This window comes from Oncorhynchus keta, chromosome 12, assembly GCF_023373465.1.
Source record: "Oncorhynchus keta strain PuntledgeMale-10-30-2019 chromosome 12, Oket_V2, whole genome shotgun sequence".
Taxonomy (NCBI): Eukaryota; Metazoa; Chordata; class Actinopteri; order Salmoniformes; family Salmonidae; genus Oncorhynchus; species Oncorhynchus keta.
In genome coordinates, this window is record NC_068432.1 from 47,856,968 (window position 1) to 47,880,393 (window position 23,426).

Sequence of the window (23,426 nt, forward strand, 5' to 3'; positions counted from 1 at the left end):
TATATTACATCTTTAATGAGCAGCATTTTAATTCACAGAACAAATCATCAATATACTTGATTGAACAAATAATCAATATAGTAATGAATCTGTATGTACCTACACCAAAATAAACTCCGTATGGAAAAATATCCCTGTGTTTCTTTTTGTTGTGCTTTTCTCTTTGTACTTTTTTATTTTCTTTAATACAAAATTGTACTTACAGATAATAGAAAAACGTTTTCTAAACCAAAAAACTGAATCATCCGCTGGTACAGTATCTCTCTGAGACTAGACACATTTATCAAAGTCCGAATAATACATTGAGATTCATTTAGAGGTTTCCCCAGTCGTGGTTCTACAAGAATCATTTCACATTACACCCGCATATTATCTGTCCACAGAAAGGTATCCTTTGCAAGTCGGTTGAGGAAATAGTCTGCAGTAGTACCTTTTGGAAATCAGTAGAGTTTCAATTTGCATTTTACATAGAGAGACAACAGAGCTGAAATAAGAAATCATTAGCATACAATTGAATTTACACCATTATGATCAAATACATTCATTATCATGAATAATCAATTAGGATAAAAAAATAAATATATAGCTATTCGGTTTGTGGATTCTGAAGCATAAAACTGTTTTCCATCGGTTCTTGCATGAAGAACACGTATATATTTGGTTCTTTAACAGTTTGTGAGTGAGCTAAAGGGTTTTGGTTCCACCTCTGACAGAAACTCTCCACACTATCTCAAAGTGTTTGTAAGTTTTTGGGAGGTTAGCTTAGCCTTCGAGTGAACCGTTTTTTATTCTCCACAGACCTATCCATCCGGGCATCCTCAATGTACAAAACTCCTGTGCTGAGCTGGAGACTGACAGAAGGGAGAGTCACAATAGCAAATTGTCTAACTGTGTGACGTCACAACCCAGCTCATGACTACAGGAGGAGCAGGGAGTTTAGCACACAGGCTGTCTTTCAGACCCTCATGCAGGGTAGATTAGTCTAGAAGGTGGGCATCGTGGGTGCAGTGTCCACATAGCCGCTGGTGGTCAGGCACGTGCTCTCCTGGAGCTGGGTGGCTACAGGTCCGTCTTTGGTCGTCTTGCCCTGCTGCTGTGTGGGATATCTCTCAGCCTCAGCCCCCTCCTTCTCCCGGTAGTCACAGTACTGGCCAGCCTCAGCCATCTCCCTCTGCCTCTGCAGCAAGAGCACGTTGTCATTGTTCACCCCGTTGACTTTACTGTAGTCCACCCCGGCCCTGCCGAACTGCACCTGGAAGGGGCCCCGGCCGTGGCTGGAGAGGGGCTTCAGGACCAGCTGGTTCTCCTGGTTCACTTTCTGGACCTCTACATACTCCATGGACCGGGAGGGGGGCAGCCCAAGCCCTGTGGCTTCTTTCTGGCGCTCCAGATTGCGGATGTTGAAGTTTCTGTGGGCCTGGGGGTGGTGCTGGGCTTCCCAGTGGTATGCAACTCTAGTGGATGGGGATCTGCTCCGACGGTACTCGCTGTACTCTCCCAGGCTGTCTCTGTACTCTGGGTGGTGGTGGTGGGGAAAGGAGGTGGATGTGGCGAAGAGATGATCTGGGATGCTGTATGTTATCTCACTTGTGATGTGCTGCTTGGGCACCTCAAGTGTACCATAGTGGTGGTTGTCGGAGGATCCATGGATCGACGGGGAGAAGACTAATGGCCAGGTCTTAACCCTCCCATCTGATGAATCTGGGGTGTCCACCACCTGGCTGTCTCCCCTCTCCAGCCTCTCCCAAGACCCCTTCTGGCCTTGCAGTAGCTCGGGTTCCTCATAGCTCGACTCGTCCTTGGACTCCACAGCTCCACACTTCTCCATCAGCAAGGTGTGGCTGTCACAGCTGCCCCGGCCCGAGTCGTTGTCCGACTGGCTCTTGGACTTGAGGCAGCCAACATCTTGGAGGTCTTTTCCCTCCGGCATCAGTTCCTGTTTCTCGTTGACGTACACTTCCAGGTATTCCACCAGCAGATCCTCGTAGTCAGTAGACCTCGGAGGGAAACTTTGGACTACCAGGGAGTTGAATACCTCTTCTGGCTTGCCCTTCTGTAGACAGAGCAAAGAGGTTTATTGGAAAGGACAATTAGACAGTGGAATCACTTAACCCTGAGAGACGTTGAGTGAACTAATAAAATCACTTTACCTTGAGAAGCTGTTGATCAAATCCTTTTATTTTAGGTCCAGGAACAGGAGGTAGTAGACAGTGCTTCACACTAGAGGGGGAGAGAGAGTGGCTGAGTGAGTGACTGAGTGAGTGACTGGGTGAGTGACTTGAGTGAGTGAGCTGTTCATGAACGGAGAGTACTGTTGCTATGCAAGCAGCTTCTTCATTGATTGATCTCATGAACGTGACTTCAGAAGGTTCTTTGTACCTGCTTCTGTTCAAGGTGATAATCCATGTGAGAATCAAGAAGATGAAGGCAGAGAAGACGGCTATCAGGATCCACATGGATCGTTCCCGGGCGATGTCTGTCAACACAACAACAAAAATAACATTAGAATACAACTTCTTTTGAAAGAGAAATGTTTCTTCTTTTTTTTTTTACAACCTGACAGACATCACGTACACTCCTCCAAGAGGCTGGAAGCAGCACAGCACATTAGTGACTGCGGTGCTGTCTAGACATGATATAAAACTATGACAAGTATAGAGGCGTGGTTGGCAGACTTACAGTCTGGAGCTATGACAAGTATAGAGGCGTGGTTGGCAGACTTACAGTCTGGAACTATGACAAGTATAGAGGCGTGGTTGGCAGACTTACAGTCTGGAACTATGACAAGTATAGAGGCGTGGTTGGCAGACTTACAGTCTGGAACTATGACAAGTATAGAGGCGTGGTTGGCAGACTTACAGTCTGGAACTATGACAAGTATAGAGGCGTGGTTGGCAGACTTACAGTCTGGAGCTATGACAAGTATAGAGGCGTGGTTGGCAGACTTACAGTCTGGAACTATGACAAGTATAGAGGCGTGGTTGGCAGACTTACAGTCTGGAACTATGACAAGTATAGAGGCGTGGTTGGCAGACTTACAGTCTGGAACTATGACAAGTATAGAGGCGTGGTTGGCAGACTTACAGTCTGGAACTATGACAAGTATAGAGGCGTGGTTGGCAGACTTACAGTCTGGAACTATGACAAGTATAGAGGCGTGGTTGGCAGACTTACAGTCTGGAGCTATGACAAGTATAGAGGCGTGGTTGGCAGACTTACAGTCTGGAACTATGACATAGCTGGCTGTGCTCCACTCGCTCCAGAAGCCGTGGTCTGGCTTACAACGGACCTGTGCCATGTAGACACCACCAGAGTGCAGGCTGAAGATGTTGAACATTTTCTGCTGGCCTGCGCGGTGCTCCTGTTTAGGGAAAAGACACACAAGATAATATTACAGATTGTGAATAACCACAAGGGTATTGATGTGACGCTTTCATGAGTACTTTAATAAACCTACACTTTTAACCAAAGCAGTGCAATGCATACATTTCTCGTGTGTGTATGTTACCCCTGTGGGAATTAAACCCTCCACCTTTGCCACACAGGACATGGGGATTGATTTTACTTCCTGCATTAACTTTCTAAGAAACAGACCTGACCCTTTTCTGAGTAATGATATAAGGGTTACATAGTTAATGTTAACTTTGATCGTCTGGTTTTAAAACGTTTCCAGGAACTTTCTCTGAACGATCCGTGATGGCTTTGTGTTTTGGTCTAACTGGTTGATTATTCATATAGCTCAGCAATAATGACCAATCTTTAACTAGGGAAGTATATTTAATCATTATTTAACAGGTCCCTTGATAAAGACATTGGCCAGTCTAGCATTGTAGCTGTAGGGCAGATGACTGGTTTGTGCATAGAAAGGCTAACTGCTACCTCAGTGTAGATCAGGGGCTTCCAACCTTTTTCTCCCCCCACTTTTACAACAAAAATGTCCAAAAATGTCCATACATAGTTTATCAACATCTATCAGGTAGGCTATTTACTGATAATAATAATACAAATAATAATAACAACAATAATAACCATGAATATGGAAAACAAATTAACTCAGTGTTGCGTCTTCCTCTGGCATTTTACTGCTTGTTTCTAGCCCAAAGCATCATGGGATGTGTGCGTCATTTTAGATCGGTATAAACAATCGCAAATTGTAAAAATAAACAAAGTTAGGAAAGCCTGGTAATGCACCTGGCGACCTGGTCAGCATGCACTGTGCCCGGCCCACCACAGGAGTCGCTAGTGCACGATGAGACAAGGATATCCCTGCCAGTCAAACCCTCCCTAACCCGGATGACGATGTGCCAATTGTGCTTCGCCCCATTGACTTCCCGGTCGCGGCCGGCTGCGACAGAGCCTGGACTCGAACCCAGAACCTCTGGTGGCACAGCTAGCACTACCTTAGACCACAGGACCACCCGGGATACCCTGGTGTAGATAATACTTGATGTAGCTTAGAAAACGGTGATCCTCGAGACCTGCAGTATACTCCAGCTCTTTATCCCGGCTGAGCTTCATGCCTTCATCACACTAGCCTCAACAACTTGATTAGCGAGACAAGTGTTCACTGCTGAGCACAAGCTGGTACAGCAGTTCTTTAAGAGTAGGATTGAGGATCCCTGGCTTAGAGGTTACCAACTGTCCGCTCCCAATAAATCATTTCTAACCACATCACTTCCTCTTCTTCAGTGTAGCTGCAAAGGCATCACTTCATGATTGTGGTTGCCATTGTGAACGTTTTGAATGTTCTAGCTTGTGGCTTCTGTGGCAAAATTGCTATTTGTGTTTAAGTACCTCCCACTCCTCCGCCTCCTCCAGTTTGACTCTGAGCTCATAGATGAGGGTGATCCAGCCGGAACGTGTGTCGGCCTTACGGGGCGGTTCCCATGACACCCTGAGGAAGGGACCATCTTCGTCCTCCAACACCCCTACCGTCACGTTCTCTGGTGTGTGTGGCTGGACTGAAAAGGGGGGACAGACAGATGCTAATGTCAATGACCATAGAAGAGCAGCTACAAGGGCCATATTTTGGGAGTATTTGTCTGCTCAGTGATAACCTGAAGAATAAACATTCAGGCATGCCATACGTTTTATGACCTTTTTTACTACAGTCCAATTTTTTTTACCAGTCAAATTTTTAAAACCATTTTTTTCTCTATTCTCAAGCTATTTTGGAACTCTTCCAATGGAGGTGTGTAACACCTTTTCTATACTCTCTCTGTATATCCTCTATACTCTCTCTGTATATCCTCTATACTCTCTCTGTATATCCTCTATATTCTCTCTGTATATCCTCTATACTCTCTCTGTATATCCTCTATACTCTCTCTGTATATCCTCTATACTCTCTCTGTATATCCTCTATACTCTCTCTGTATATCCTCTATACTCTCTCTGTATATCCTCTATACTCTCTGTATATCCTCTATACTCTCTCTGTATATCCTCTATACTCTCTCTGTATATCCTCTATACTCTGTCTGTATATCCTCTATACTCTCTCTGTATATCCTCTCTATACTCTCTCTGTATATCCTCTATACTCTCTCTATACTCTCTCTGTATATCCTCTGTATACTATCTCTCTGTATATCCTCTATACTCTCTGTATATCCTCTATACTCTCTCTGTATATCCTCTATACTCTCTCTGTATATCCTCTATACTCTCTCTGTATATCCTCTATACTCTCTGTATATCCTCTATACTCTCTCTGTATATCCTCTATACTCTCTCTGTATATCCTCTATACTCTCTGTATATCCTCTATACTCTCTCTGTATATCCTCTATACTCTCTCTGTATATCCTCTATACTCTCTCTGTATATCCTCTATACTCTCTCTGTATATCCTCTATACTCTCTGTATATCCTCTATACTCTCTCTGTATATCCTCTATACTCTCTCTGTATATCCTCTATACTCTCTCTGTATATCCTCTATACTCTCTCTGTATATCCTCTATACTCTCTCTGTATATCCTCTATACTCTCTGTATATCCTCTATACTCTCTCTGTATATCCTCTATACTCTCTGTATATCCTCTATACTCTCTCTGTATATCCTCTATACTCTCTCTGTATATCCTCTATACTCTCTCTGTATATCCTCTATACTCTCTCTGTATATCCTCTATACTCTCTGTATATCCTCTATACTCTCTCTGTATATCCTCTATACTCTCTCTGTATATCCTCTATACTCTCTGTATATCCTCTATACTCTCTCTGTATATCCTCTATACTCTCTCTGTATATCCTCTATACTCTCTCTGTATATCCTCTATACTCTCTCTGTATATCCTCTATACTCTCTCTGTATATCCTCTATACTCTCTCTGTATATCCTCTATACTCTCTCTGTATATCCTCTATACTCTCTCTGTATATCCTCTATACTCTCTGTATATCCTCTATACTCTCTCTGTATATCCTCTATACTCTCTCTGTATATCCTCTATACTCTCTCTGTATATCCTCTATACTCTCTCTGTATATCCTCTATACTCTCTGTATATCCTCTATACTCTCTCTGTATATCCTCTATACTCTCTCTGTATATCCTCTATACTCTCTCTGTATATCCTCTATACTCTCTCTGTATATCCTCTATACTCTCTCTGTATATCCTCTATACTCTCTCTGTATATCCTCTATACTCTCTCTGTATATCCTCTATACTCTCTCTGTATATCCTCTATACTCTCTCTGTATATCCTCTATACTCTCTCTGTATATCCTCTATACTCTCTCTGTATATCCTCTATACTCTCTCTGTATATCCTCTATATCCTCTACTCTGTATATCCTCTATACTCTCTCTGTATATCCTCTATACTCTCTCTGTATATCCTCTATACTCTCTCTGTATATCCTCTATACTCTCTCTGTATATCCTCTATACTCTCTCTGTATATCCTCTATACTCTCTCTGTATATCCTCTATACTCTCTGTATATCCTCTATACTCTCTCTCTGTATATCCTCTATATCCTCTATCTCTCTGTATATCCTCTATACTCTCTCTGTATATCCTCTATACTCTCTCTGTATATCCTCTATACTCTCTCTGTATATCCTCTATACTCTCTGTATATCCTCTATACTCTCTCTGTATATCCTCTATACTCTCTCTGTATATCCTCTATACTCTCTCTGTATATCCTCTATACTCTCTGTATATCCTCTATACTCTCTCTGTATATCCTCTATACTCTCTCTGTATATCCTCTATACTCTCTCTGTATATCCTCTATACTCTCTGTATATCCTCTATACTCTCTCTGTATATCCTCTATACTCTCTCTGTATATCCTCTATACTCTCTCTGTATATCCTCTATACTCTCTCTGTATATCCTCTATACTCTCTGTATATCTGTATATCCTGTATATCTATACTCTCTCTGTATATCCTCTATACTCTCTGTATATCCTCTATACTCTCTCTGTATATCCTCTATACTCTCTCTGTATATCCTCTATACTCTCTCTGTATATCCTCTATACTCTCTCTGTATATCCTCTATACTCTCTCTGTATATCCTCTATACTCTCTCTGTATATCCTCTATACTCTCTCTGTATATCTCTCTGTATATCCTATATCTCTCTGTATATCCTCTATACTATATCTCTCTGTATATCCTCTATACTCTCTCTGTATATCCTCTATACTCTCTGTATATCCTCTATACTCTCTCTGTATATCCTCTATACTCTCTCTGTATATCCTCTATACTCTCTCTGTATATCCTCTATACTCTCTCTGTATATCCTCTATACTCTCTCTGTATATCCTCTATACTCTGTATATTCTCTATACTCTCTCTGTATATCCTCTATACTCTCTCTGTATATCCTCTATACTCTGTATATTCTCTATACTCTCTCTGTATATCCTCTATACTCTCTCTGTATATTCTCTATACTCTCTCTGTATATCCTATATACTCTCTCTGTATATCCTCTATACTCTCTGTATATCCTCTATACTCTCTCTGTATATCCTCTATACTCTCTCTGTATATCCTCTATACTCTCTCTGTATATCCTCTATACTCTCTCTGTATATCCTCTATACTCTCTCTGTATATCCTCTATACTCTCTCTGTATATCCTCTATACTCTCTCTGTATATCCTATATACTCTCTCTGTATATCCTATATACTCTCTCTGTATATCCTCTATACTCTCTCTGTATATCCTATATACTCTCTCTGTATATCCTATATACTCTCTCTGTATATCCTATATACTCTCTCTGTATATCCTATATACTCTCTCTGTATATCCTATATACTCTCTCTGTATATCCTATATACTCTCTCTGTATATCCTATATACTCTCTCTGTATATCCTATATACTCTCTCTGTATATCCTCTATACTCTCTCTGTATATCCTCTATACTCTCTCTGTATATCCTATATACTCTCTCTGTATATCCTCTATACTCTCTCTGTATATCCTCTATACTCTCTCTGTATATCCTCTATACTCTCTCTGTATATCCTCTATACTCTCTCTGTATATCCTATATACTCTCTCTGTATATCCTATATACTCTCTCTGTATATCCTATATCCTCTATACTCTCTCTGTATATCCTCTATACTCTCTCTGTATATCCTCTATACTCTCTCTGTATATCCTCTATACTCTCTCTGTATATCCTCTATACTCTCTCTGTATATCCTCTATACTCTCTCTGTATATCCTCTATACTCTCTCTGTATATCCTCTATACTCTCTCTGTATATCCTCTATACTCTCTCTGTATATCCTCTATACTCTCTCTGTATATCCTCTATACTCTCTCTGTATATCCTCTATACTCTCTCTGTATATCCTCTATACTCTCTCTGTATATCCTCTATACTCTCTCTGTATATTCTCTATACTCTCTCTGTATATTCTCTATACTCTCTCTGTATATTCTCTATACTCTCTGTATATCCTCTATACTCTCTCTGTATATCCTCTATACTCTCTCTGTATATCCTCTATACTCTCTCTGTATATCCTCTATAGTCTCTCTGTATATCCTCTATACTCTCTCTGTATATCCTCTGTATATATACTCTCTCTGTATATCCTCTATACTCTCTCTGTATATCCTCTATACTCTATCTCTCTGTATATCCTCTATACTCTCTCTGTATATCCTCTATACTCTCTCTGTATATCCTCTATACTCTCTGTATATCCTCTATACTCTCTCTGTATATCCTCTATACTCTCTCTGTATATCCTCTATACTCTCTCTGTATATCCTCTATACTCTCTCTGTATATCCTCTATACTCTGTATATCCTCTATACTCTCTCTGTATATCCTCTATACTCTCTCTGTATATCCTCTATACTCTCTGTATATCCTCTATACTCTCTCTGTATATCCTCTATACTCTCTCTGTATATCCTCTATACTCTCTCTGTATATCCTCTATACTCTCTCTGTATATCCTCTATACTCTCTCTGTATATCCTCTATACTCTCTCTGTATATCCTCTATACTCTCTCTGTATATCCTCTATACTCTCTCTGTATATCCTCTATACTCTCTCTGTATATCCTCTATATCCTCTATACTCTCTCTGTATATCCTCTATACTCTCTCTGTATATCCTCTATACTCTCTCTGTATATCCTCTATACTCTCTCTCTGTATATCCTCTATACTCTCTGTATATCCTCTATACTCTCTCTGTATATCCTCTATACTCTCTCTGTATATCCTCTATACTCTCTCTGTATATCCTCTATACTCTCTGTATATCCTCTATACTCTCTGTATATCCTCTATACTCTCTCTGTATATCCTCTATACTCTCTCTGTATATCCTCTATACTCTCTCTGTATATCCTCTATACTCTCTCTGTATATCCTCTATACTCTCTCTGTATATCCTCTATACTCTCTGTATATCCTCTATACTCTCTCTGTATATCCTCTATACTCTCTCTGTATATCCTCTATACTCTCTCTGTATATCCTCTATACTCTCTCTGTATATCCTCTATACTCTCTCTGTATATCCTCTATACTCTCTGTATATCCTCTATACTCTCTCTGTATATCCTCTATACTCTCTCTGTATATCCTCTATACTCTCTCTGTATATCCTCTATACTCTCTCTGTATATCCTCTATACTCTCTCTGTATATCCTCTATACTCTGTATATTCTCTATACTCTCTCTGTATATCCTCTATACTCTCTCTGTATATCCTCTATACTCTGTATATTCTCTATACTCTCTCTGTATATCCTCTATACTCTCTCTGTATATTCTCTATACTCTCTCTGTATATCCTATATACTCTCTCTGTATATCCTCTATACTCTCTGTATATCCTCTATACTCTCTGTATATCCTCTATACTCTCTCTGTATATCCTCTATACTCTCTCTGTATATCCTCTATACTCTCTCTGTATATCCTATATACTCTCTCTGTATATCCTCTATACTCTCTCTGTATATCCTATATACTCTCTCTGTATATCCTATATACTCTCTCTGTATATCCTATATACTATACTCTCTGTATATCCTCTATACTCTCTCTGTATATCCTATATACTCTCTCTGTATATATCCTATATATCCTCTCTCTGTATATCCTATATACTCTCTCTGTATATCCTATATACTCTCTCTGTATATCCCTATACTCTCTCTGTATATCCTATATACTCTCTCTGTATATCCTATATACTCTCTCTGTATATCCTATATACTCTCTCTGTATATCCTCTATACTCTCTCTGTATATCCTATATACTCTCTCTGTATATCCTATATACTCTCTCTGTATATCCTCTATACTCTCTCTGTATATCCTCTATACTCTCTCTGTATATCCTATATACTCTCTCTGTATATCCTATATACTCTCTCTGTATATCCTCTATACTCTCTCTGTATATCCTCTATACTCTCTCTGTATATCCTCTATACTCTCTCTGTATATCCTCTATACTCTCTCTGTATATCCTCTATACTCTCTCTGTATATCCTCTATACTCTCTCTGTATATCCTCTATACTCTCTCTGTATATCCTCTATACTCTCTCTGTATATCCTCTATACTCTCTCTGTATATTCTCTATACTCTCTCTGTATATTCTCTATACTCTCTGTATATTCTCTATACTCTCTGTATATCCTCTATACTCTCTCTGTATATCCTCTATACTCTCTGTATATTCTCTATACTCTCTGTATATCCTCTATACTCTCTCTGTATATCCTCTATACTCTCTGTATATCCCCTATACTCTCTCTGTATATCCTCTATACTCTCTCTGTATATCCTCTATACTCTCTGTATATTCTCTATACTCTCTGTATATCCTCTATACTCTCTCTGTATATCCTCTATACTCTCTGTATATCCTCTATACTCTCTCTGTATATCCTCTATACTCTCTCTGTATATCCTCTATACTCTCTGTATATCCTCTATACTCTCTGTATATCCTCTATACTCTCTGTATATCCTCTATACTCTCTCTGTATATCCTCTATACTCTCTCTGTATATTCTCTATACTCTCTCTGTATATTCTCTATACTCTCTCTGTATATCCTATATACTCTCTCTGTATATCCTCTATACTCTCTCTGTATATTCTCTATACTCTCTCTGTATATTCTCTATACTCTCTCTGTATATCCTATATACTCTCTCTGTATATCCTCTATACTCTCTGTATATTCTCTATACTCTCTCTGTATATCCTCTATACTCTCTGTATATCCTCTATACTCTCTCTGTATATCCTATATACTCTCTGTATATTCTCTATACTATCTGTATATCCTCTATACTCTCTCTGTATATCCTCTATACTCTCTCTGTATATCCTCTATACTCTCTGTATATTCTCTATACTCTCTGTATATCCTCTATACTCTCTGTATATCCTATATACTCTCTGTATATTCTCTATACTCTCTCTGTATATATCCTCTATATCCTCTCTCTCTGTATATCCTCTATACTCTCTGTATATCCTCTATACTCTCTCTGTATATCCTCTATACTCTCTCTGTATATCCTATATACTCTCTGTATATTCTCTATACTATCTGTATATTCTCTATACTCTCTGTATATCCTCTATACTCTCTCTGTATATCCTCTATACTCTCTCTGTATATCCTCTATACTCTCTGTATATCCTCTATACTCTCTCTGTATATCCTCTATACTCTCTCTGTATATCCTCTATACTCTCTCTGTATATCCTCTATACTCTCTCTGTATATCCTCTATACTCTCTCTGTATATTCTCTATACTCTCTCTGTATATTCTCTATACTCTCTCTGTATATCCTCTATACTCTCTGTATATCCTCTATACTCTCTCTGTATATCCTCTATACTCTCTGTATATCCTCTATACTCTCTGTATATTCTCTATACTCTCTGTATATCCTCTATACTCTCTCTGTATATCCTCTATACTCTCTCTGTATATTCTCTATACTCTCTCTGTATATCCTATATACTCTCTCTGTATATCCTCTATACTCTCTGTATATCCTCTATACTCTCTCTGTATATCCTATATACTCTCTCTGTATATCCTCTATACTCTCTGTATATTCTCTATACTCTCTCTGTATATCCTCTATACTCTCTCTGTATATTCTCTATACTCTCTGTATATCCTCTATACTCTCTGTATATCCTCTATACTCTCTGTATATTCTCTATACTCTCTCTGTATATCCTCTATACTCTCTCTGTATATCCTCTATACTCTCTGTATATCCTCTATACTCTCTGTATATTCTGTATACTCTCTCTGTATATCCTCTATACTCTCTGTATATCCTCTATACTCTCTGTATATCCTCTATACTCTCTGTATATTCTCTATACTCTCTCTGTATATCCTCTATACTCTCTCTGTATATCCTCTATACTCTCTGTATATCCTCTATACTCTCTCTGTATATCCTCTATACTCTCTGTATATCCTCCTTACTCTCTGTATATTCTGTATACTCTCTCTGTATATCCTCTATACTCTCTGTATATCCTCTATACTCTCTCTGTATATCCTCTATACTCTCTGTATATCCTCTATACTCTCTGTATATCCTCTATACTCTCTGTATATTCTCTATACTCTCTCTGTATATCCTCTATACTCTCTCTGTATATCCTCTATACTCTCTGTATATCCTCTATACTCTCTCTGTATATCCTCTATACTCTCTCTGTATATCCTCTATACTCTCTGTATATCCTCCTTACTCTCTGTATATTCTGTATACTCTCTCTGTATATCCTCTATACTCTCTGTATATTCTGTATACTCTCTCTGTATATCCTCTATACTCTCTGTATATTCTCTATACTCTCTCTGTATATCCTCTATACTCTCTCTGTATATCCTCTATACTCTCTCTGTATATCCTCTATACTCTCTGTATATTCTGTATACTCTCTCTGTATATTCTCTATACTCTCTCTGTATATCCTCTATACTCTCTCTGTATATCCTCTATACTCTCTGTATATTCTGTATACACTCTCTGTATATTCTCTATACTCTCTCTGTATATCCTCTATACTCTCTCTGTATATCCTCTATACTCTCTCTGTATATCCTCTATACTCTCTGTATATTCTCTATACTCTCTCTGTATATCCTCTATACTCTCTGTATATTCTCTATACTCTCTCTTTATATCCTCTATACTCTCTGTATATCCTCTATACTCTCTCTGTATATCCTCTATACTCTCTCTGTATATCCTCTATACTCTCTGTATATTCTGTATACTCTCTCTGTATATTCTCTATACTCTCTCTGTATATCCTATATACTCTCTCTGTATATCCTCTATACTCTCTGTATATCCTCTATACTCTCTCTGTATATCCTCTATACTCTCTGTTTATTATGTATACTCTCTCTGTATATTCTCTATACTCTCTCTGTATATCCTCTATACTCTCTCTGTATATTCTCTATACTCTCTCTGTATATCCTATATACTATCTCTGTATATCCTCTATACTCTCTGTATATCCTCTATACTCTCTCTGTATATCCTATATACTCTCTCTGTATATCCTCTATACTCTCTCTGTATATTCTCTATACTCTCTCTGTATATCCTCTATACTCTCTCTGTATATCCTCTATACTCTCTCTGTATATCCTCTATACTCTCTAGGTATATCCTCTATACTCTCTCTGTATATCCTCTATACTCTCTCTGTATACAGACCATGTCTACGTCCACAGGGTCAAGTTTCTTATCTATATAGACCACGTCCATAGGGTCAAGTTTCTTATCTATATAGACCACGTCCATAGGGTCAAGTTTCTTATCTATATAGACCACGTCCATAGGGTCAAGTTTCTTATCTATATAGACCACGTCCATAGGGTCAAGTTTCTTATCTATATAGACCACGTCCATAGGGTCAAGTTTCTTATCTATATAGACCACGTCCATAGGGTCAAGTTTCTTATCTATATAGACCACGTCCATGGGGTCAAGTTTCTTATCTATATAGACCACGTCCATAGGGTCAAGTTTCTTATCTATATAGACCACGTCCATAGGGTCAAGTTTCTTATCTATATAGACCACGTCCATGGGGTCAAGTTTCTTATCTATATAGACCACGTCCATAGGGTCAAGTTTCTTATCTATATAGACCACGTCCATAGGGTCAAGTTTCTTATCTATATAGACCACGTCCATAGGGTCAAGTTTCTTATCTATATAGACCACGTCCATGGGGTCAAGTTTCTTATCTATATAGACCACGTCCATAGGGTCAAGTTTCTTATCTATATAGACCACGTCCATAGGGTCAAGTTTCTTATCTATATAGACCACGTCCATAGGGTCAAGTTTCTTATCTATATAGACCACGTCCATAGGGTCAAGTTTCTTATCTATATAGACCACGTCCATAGGGTCAAGTTTCTTATCTATATAGACCACGTCCATAGGGTCAAGTTTCTTATCTATATAGACCACGTCCATAGGGTCAAGTTTCTTATCTATATAGACCACGTCCATAGGGTCAAGTTTCTTATCTATATAGACCACATCCATAGGGTCAAGTTTCTTATATATATAGACCACATCCATAGGGTCAAGTTTCTTATCTATATAGACCACGTCCATAGGGTCAAGTTTCTTATCTATATAGACCACGTCCATAGGGTCAAGTTTCTTATCTATATAGACCACGTCCATAGGGTCAAGTTTCTTATCTATATAGACCACGTCCATAGGGTCAAGTTTCTTATCTATATAGACCACGTCCATAGGGTCAAGTTTCTTATCTATATAGACCACGTCCATGGGGTCAAGTTTCTTATCTATATAGACCACGTCCATAGGGTCAAGTTTCTTATCTATATAGACCACGTCCATGGGGTCAAGTTTCTTATCTATATAGACCACGTCCATAGGGTCAAGTTTCTTATCTATATAGACCACGTCCATAGGGTCAAGTTTCTTATCTATATAGACCACGTCCATAGGGTCAAGTTTCTTATCTATATAGACCACGTCCATAGGGTCAAGTTTCTTACCTATATAGACCACGTCTACATCCACAGGGTCAGAGAAGTTGTTGCCGAGGGCGTTGGTGGCCACTACAGTGATGTTGTAGTTGACCCAGATGGATGTTTCATTCTTGTTGAAGAAACAGGAGTTGGCTCCTGCTGTATGGTAGTCTGGACACTCATAGACTGTTTCAGAGCTGGAAAGGGACAGCGAGAGACAGTTCCAGTTAGAGACAGAGAGACAGAGAGAGAGACAGATAGACAGGGACAGAGAGAGAGAGAGAGAGAGAGAGAGAGAGAGAGAGAGAGAGAGAGAGAGAGAGAGAGAGAGAGAGAGAGAGAGAGAGAGAGAGAGAGAGAGAGAGAGAGAGAGAGAGAGAGAGAGAGAGAGAGAGAGAGAGAGAGAGAGAGAGAGAGAGAGAGAGAGAGAGAGAGAGAGAGAGAGAGAGAGGGACAGAGACAGACAGATAGGATAATAGTCTGGACACTCATAGACCGTGTCAGAGCTAGAGAGACAGGGACAGAGAGAGAGAGAGAGAGACAGGGACAGAGAGAGAGAGACAGGGACAGAGAGAGACAGACAGATAGGATAATAGTCTGGACACTCATAGACCGTGTCAGAGCTAGAGAGACAGGGACAGAGAGAGAGAGAGAGGGACAGGGACAGAGAGAGACAGACAGATAGGATAATAGTCTGGACACTCATAGACCGTGTCAGAGCTGGACAAGGAGCGTTGACACAGAGATGACAATGTGATATTAGTGATGAACAACACGTCCGGACAGGAGTCAGAATAACAAGTGTTCGTGTGGAGGCATTGTTATGATTTTTCAGTCTTGCTATTTACATGACAGGGGGAAAAAACAAGTCAACATCCTTTGCCTTTGTGTTTACATAAACAATTCCTGAAAAACACCAGCGTGTTTGTACCTAAGCCTGTGTGTGAAGGTGTGTCCAAGACAAGTGGCCAATGGTTTTTAGGAGGGAGCATGTGATAGGGGGTAATGCAGGCATGGGGAGGGGATGGTGTTGCTTCGTGGGTGTCCACCTCCTTGCCAGTGGGCATGTCATATTTCTGTATAACCACTCACTTCTCTTTGTGGTAGAAGAGGGAGTAGGTGGTGGGTCGCCCCCCATCAGAGCCTGCCTCCCACCAGCAGGTGAAGGTCTCCTTATCTGGGGACCTACAGCTGGTCAGCTTGGGCTTTCCTGGGGGGGTGTGGCCTGAAGGATAGACAACCGGTAGAGCAGGTCAGTCAACAGATAGACCAGGTCAGACAACTGATAAACCAGGACAGACAACTGATAGACCAGGTCAGACAACTGGTAGACCAGGTCAGACAACTGGTAGACCAGGTCAGACAACTGGTAGACCAGGTCAGACAACTGGTAGACCAGGTCAGACAACTGGTAGACCAGGTCAGACAACTGGTAGACCAGGTCAGACAACTGATAGACCAGGTCAGACAACTGATAGACCAGGTCAGACAACTGGTAGACCAGGTCAGACAACTGATAGACCAGGTCAGACAACTGGTAGACCAGGTCAGACAACTGATAGACCAGGTCAGACAACTGATAGACCAGGTCAGACAACTGGTAGACCAGGTCAGACAACTGATAGACCAGGTCAGACAACTGGTAGACCAGGTCAGACAACTGATAGACCAGGTCAGACAACTGATAGACCAGGTCAGACAACTGATAGACCAGGTCAGACAACTGATAGACCAGGTCAGACAACTGATAGACCAGGTCAGACAACTGGTAGACCAGGTCAGACAACTGATAGACCAGGTCAGACAACTGGTAGACCAGGTCAGACAACTGGTAGACCAGGTCAGACAACTGGTAGACCAGGTCAGACAACTGGTACACCAGGTCAGCACAACACCAGTGAGACAACACCTGTGAGACAACACCTGTGAGACAACACCTGTGAGACAACACCAGTGAGACAACACCTGTGAGACAACACCAGTGAGACAACACCAGTGACGCAACACCTGTGAGACAACACCAGTGAGACAACACCTGTGAGACAACACCAGTGAGACAACACCATTGAGACAACACCTGTGAGACAACACCAGTGAGACAACACCTGTGAGACAACACCAGTGAGACAACACCATTGAGACAACACCAGTGAGACAACACCAGTGAGACAACACGCAAGACCTGTGAGACCACATGCAACACCTGTGAGACAACACGCAACACCTGTGAGACAACACGCAACACCTGTGAGACAACACCTGTGAGACCACATGCAACACCTGTGAGACAACACGCAACACCTGTGAGACAACACCTGTGAGACAACACCAGTGAGACAACACGCAACACCTGTGAGACCACATGCAACACCAGTGAGACAACACGCAACACCTGTGAGACAACACCAGTGAGACAACACCAGTGAGACAACACCTGTGAGACAACACCAGTGAGACAACACCATTGAGACAACACCAGTGAGACAACACCTGTGAGACAACACCAGTGAGACAACACCTGTGAGACAACACCAGTGAGACAACACCTGTGAGACAACACCTGTGAGACAACACCAGTGAGACAACACCTGTGAGACAACACCAGTGAGACAACACCAGTGAGACAACACCTGTGAGACAACACCTGTGAGACAACACCTGTGAGACAACACACAATACCTGTGAGACAACACCAGTGAGACAACACCAGTGAGACAACACCTGTGAGACAACACCAGTGAGACAACACCTGTGAGACAACACCAGTGAGACAACACCTGTGAGACAACACCTGTGAGACAACACCAGTGAGACAACACCTGTGAGACAACACCAGTGAGACAACACCTGTGAGACAACACCAGTGAGACAACACCAGTGAGACAACACCTGTGAGACAACACCTGTGAGACAACACACAACACCTGTGAGACAACACCTGTGAGACAACACCTGTGAGACAACACCAGTGAGACAACACCTGTGAGACAACACCAGTGAGACAACACCAGTGAGACAACACGCAACACCTGTGAGACCACATGCAACACCAGTGAGACAACACGCAACACCTGTGAGACAACACCTGTGAGACAACACCTGTGAGACAACACCAGTGAGACAACACCAGTGAGACAACACCTGTGAGACAACACCAGTGAGACAACACCAGTGAGACAACACCTGTGAGACAACACCAGTGAGACAACACCATTGAGACAACACCAGTGAGACAACACCAGTGAGACAACACGCAACACCTGTGAGACCACATGCAACACCTGTGAGACAACACGCAACACCTGTGAGACAACACCTGTGAGACAACACCTGTGAGACAACATGCAACACCTGTGAGACAACACGCAACACCTGTGAGACAACACCTGTGAGACAACACCTGTGAGACAACACCAGTGAGACAACACACAATACTTTTCACAGTTAGACCAGCAATTTCCTTATTCATTTTATATTTTATTTGACCTTTATTAGACCCTGTTTTCCCATTGAGGTCAACATATATCTATCTAGAATATATCAATATCTAAAGGGTCCATTTTACTTGTGGCTGTTTAGGGTCCATTAAAAATGCACAAGTTATCTAGATATGGTAGTAGTATATTTCCAATGTTTACTGGGAGGGGCATATTACTCAAACTACAGTCATTTTTTAAAACATTTTTTAAATTGAACCTTTATTTAACTAGGCAAGTCAGTTAAGAATTCTGTTTGAAATGTGTGAAAAAAAATTCTTATTTTCAATGACAGCCTAGGAACAGTGGGTTAATTGCCTGTTCCGGGGCAGAAGAACAGATTTGTACCTTGTCAGCACAGGGATTTGAACTTGCAACTTTCCGGTCACTAGTCCAATGCTCTAACCACTAGGCTACCTGAAGGCTGTATCACATCTGGCCATGACTGGGAGTCCCATAGGACGACGCACAATTGGCCCAGTGTCGTCCGGGTTTGGCCGGGATAGGTCGTCATTGTAAATAAGAATTTGTTCTTAACTGACTTGCCTAGTTAAATAAAGGCAAAATAAAATATGCCCCATGCGTAGTTTCATTCTGGACACACTGTCTCCCATTAATTCAGCCAGTTATATATGGACATTGTAGTCCAAATACAATCAGAGGTTACATGGCCTGGTCTTTGACTTACATGTTCCAAGTGACCACATGCAGATTAGTGGCAGTATCACACACGTAACACACAAGTTGTGGTCTGTGACTTACGTGCTCCCTGAGCAACCACAGGCAGGATTAGTGACAGTATCAGTGTTACTCCCACGTCTCTCCACATCATGACGCCTCACTGCCTCGCAAGTCAGGTTGAATTCTGGGAAAACAGAGACAGAAACAGACCAAGCATGAAGCATGACCAGGGATCAACCTATCAGGGGGCTCTGAACACTAGAACACTAGACAGGCGACATCATATAATTGAACCCCTGGTTGTCTTGTGTGATCAGTAGAAACAAGACTTGATGCTAGGGGAAACAACATGGCTTCTACCAGTACAGTATATGCCGGCCAAAGTCAGACTGAAGACCACGATGGAAATACGTTTTTTTTTGTGTGTAATCCTACATGATGATTTTAAATGCAGTGTTTCAACTTGTGTTATTAGTGGAGTTGTATTTTGTAATTGACCGAACAAATTCTTGCCATCTGACCAGTTACATGATGAAAAGGGTCAATATGTCTCAATGGGTTCTAACTCATTTACTTGTTATATATCTTTATTGTTACATAAAGGGGCTGTACCTCCATCCTCAGGAAATAATACAAACTGTAGGTTTGCGTATTAGTATAGTATAGTATTAGTAGCCTCAACTAGACCAGATTTGGAAAGACAGCCATTCTAGACTGGTGTGTTAGTGAAGGTCAGTGTCAACTTGGTTCAACTGGGCCATCCCACCCTTGGTTCAACTGGGCCATCCCACCCGTGGTTCAACTGGGCTATCCCACCCTTGGTTCAACTGGGCCATCCCACCCTTGGTTCAACTGGGCCATCCCACCCTTGGTTCAACTGGGCCATCCCATCCTTGGTTCAACTGGGCCATCCCACCCATGGTTCAACTGGGCCATCCCACCCATGGTTCAACTGGGCCATCCCACCCTTGGTTCAACTGGGCCATCCCACCCTTGGTTCAACTGGGCCATCCCACCCTTGGTTCAACTGGGCCATCCCACCCTTGGTTCAACTGGGCCATCCCACCCTTGGTTCAACTGGGCCATCCCACCCTTGGTTCAACTGGGCCATCCCACCCTTGGTTCAACTGGGCCATCCCACCCTTGGTTCAACTGGGCCATCCCACCCTTGGTTCAACTGGGCCATCCCACCCTTGTCCAGGTGGTTGAGTTCAATTTCTAACCGCAAAGTATGTAGTTTAAATGACATTTTATAATCCATCCATGGCCCCATTCCACAGTCATGGAAATTCCCTCAGGATTGTGGTGTCAGGAAAATAACCTCTCACTCAACATCAACAAAACAGAGAAGGTGGAAAGTTTTAAGTTCCTCGGTGTACACATCACGGACAAACTGAAATGGTCCAACCACACAGACAGCGTGGTGAAGAAGGCACAACAGTGCCTCTTTAACCTCAGGAGGCTGAAGAAATTTGTCTCGTCACCTAAAAGCCTCACAAACTTTTACAGATGGACAATCGAGAGCATCCTGTCGGGCTGTATCACCGCCTGGTACGGCAACCACCCTCAGTTGCAAGGCTCCCCAGAGGGTAGTGAGGTCTGCACAACGCATCACCGGGGACAAACTACCTGCCCTCCAGGACACCTACAGCACACGATGTCACAGGAAGGCCAAAAAGATAATCAAGGACAACAACCACCTGAGCCACTGCCTGTTCACCCCGCCATCATCCAGAAGGCGAGGTCGGTACAGGTGCATCAAAGCTGGGACCGAGAGACAGAAGCTGTTTTTCAATCTCAAGGTCATCAGACTGTTAAACAGCCATCACTAACACAGAGAGGCTGCTGCCAACATAGACTCAAATCTCTGGCCACTTAAATAAATGGATTTAGTAAAGGTATAACCAGTCACTTTTAATAATGCCACTTTAATAATGTCTACATATCCTACATTACTCATCTCATATGTATATACTGTATTTTATACCATCTATTGCATCTTGCCTATGCCGCACAGCCATCGCTCATCCATATATTTATATGTACATATTCCCACCCTTTATATTGTGTGCATATAAGGTAGTCGTTGTGCATTTGTTAGATATTACTGCACTGTCGGAACTAGAAGCACAAGCATTTCGCTACACTTGTATTAACATCTGCTAACCATGTGTATGTGATCAATATTTTTTATATTTTTTGCTTATAAAATATTTATTAATGTTGACTTGATGTTTAACACCATTCAGGTGAAAATCAATATAAGATCAGAATATAATACTAAGATGAGGAAAATAGCTGTGATATTTTGATAGAAAATAAGAATAACAGAAACGAAGAATAGCTGGAGAATTCAGCTTTTCAGGCAGAGTATTAAACATGTTTTATTTAATCATACACCTGAAACTGCTGAGGGAAAAATATTCCCTCAGCAACAGAGTTTCCTCCCAGTATCCTCTGTAGAGTAGGCCCTCTGCATGCTGACATCCTGTCTAATTGGGTAACTAACGAGGTCAATTAGGCTCTGTTCATAGTGACGAACAGGGTTCTCTACACTGTGATGTAATCTGTGTGCAAGGCGAGCCAGAAAGACGTGTGAATCTCTCTGACAGCTGGAGTGTGCTGTGCATAAGGTCTTATTACTGAGCAATTAATGGGTTCCTCCCAGGTCAGCATTTTATCTTAACACCTTGAGAAAGAGCTGGAATCACAAAGCCTTGCTACTTTGAAGTAGTCATGAGTCAATTAAATTTTTGAAGTGCCGTATATAGAATGATATAAAAATATATTTAAGGCCTGCAGAGAAGAGTAAACATGACAGAAAAGCTGGAGAAAAAGGATATTGTTTTCCCCTCATGTGTGCAAAGATTAACAAAGCCCCTCTTCTTTCCAGCTGGCATGTACAGCACATCTGATTGTGTAACGCTAAGGGCTTATGTGTCACCATAACCAAGGAGAAACAAATCCAAATCAAATCAAATTTGATTTGTCACATACACATGGTGAACAGATGTTTATGTGAGTGTAGCGAAATGCTTGTGCTTCTAGTAATCTAACCGAACAATTTCACAACAACTACCTTATACACTGCTACTCCTGCTTCTGTATCAGACTGCAATGCAAACCCCATTTGCAGGACTGTGGATCGCAAAAAAAAAAATAATGAAGTGAAGGGATCACTATCTAATAGCGGCCAGTCAGAGATCGTCTGTTCTGCGTGCCTCACTGGTACTTCCACTAAGTCGATGAAGTGAAGGGATCACTATCTAATAGCGGCCAGTCAGAGATCGTCTGTTCTGCGTGCCTCACTGGTACTTCCACTAAGCCGATGAAGTGAAGGGATCACTATCTAATAGCGGCCAGTCAGAGATCGTCTGTTCTGCGTGCCTCACTGGTACTTCCACTAAGCCGATGAAGTGAAGGGATCACTATCTAATAGCGGCCAGTCAGAGATCGTCTGTTCTGCGTGCCTCACTGGTACTTCCACTAAGTCGATGAAGTGAAGGGATCACTATCTAATAGCGGCCAGTCAGAGATCGTCTGTTCTGCGTGCCTCACTGGTACTTCCACTAAGTCGATGAAGTAACACTTATTTAACTACATTGCTCCATCTAGCTACCTTGCTACCTCCATGACCTCTGACCCCTAGAGTGATGGTGGTATTTACTCCACGGTGCCTTGATTTCTACGTCATCCTAATCTGATAACT

At 41.3% G+C, this 23,426-nt stretch overlaps 1 protein-coding gene across 2 annotated transcripts in view; it reads right to left on the reverse strand.

Moving 5' to 3' along the window:
- Positions 1–23,426, reverse strand: part of prlra (prolactin receptor a) — a 42,534-nt gene continuing 19,108 nt past the window's right edge. The window contains exons 2-9 of one of the 2 annotated variants that reach the window (XM_052458528.1): positions 19,799–19,901; positions 16,653–16,785; positions 15,588–15,757; positions 4,795–4,961; positions 3,220–3,361; positions 2,380–2,476; positions 2,151–2,220; positions 1–2,053 (exon numbers count right to left, since the gene is read on the reverse strand). In XM_052458528.1, the coding sequence (XP_052314488.1) occupies positions 983–2,053; positions 2,151–2,220; positions 2,380–2,476; positions 3,220–3,361; positions 4,795–4,961; positions 15,588–15,757; positions 16,653–16,785; positions 19,799–19,868 (1,920 nt within the window). In that variant the 5' untranslated portion in view covers positions 19,869–19,901 and the 3' untranslated portion in view covers positions 1–982. Of the gene's footprint in view, positions 2,054–2,150; positions 2,221–2,379; positions 2,477–3,219; positions 3,362–4,794; positions 4,962–15,587; positions 15,758–16,652; positions 16,786–19,724; positions 19,902–23,426 lie in introns of those variants that run through there. The other variant, XM_052458529.1, reaches the window with a different exon arrangement.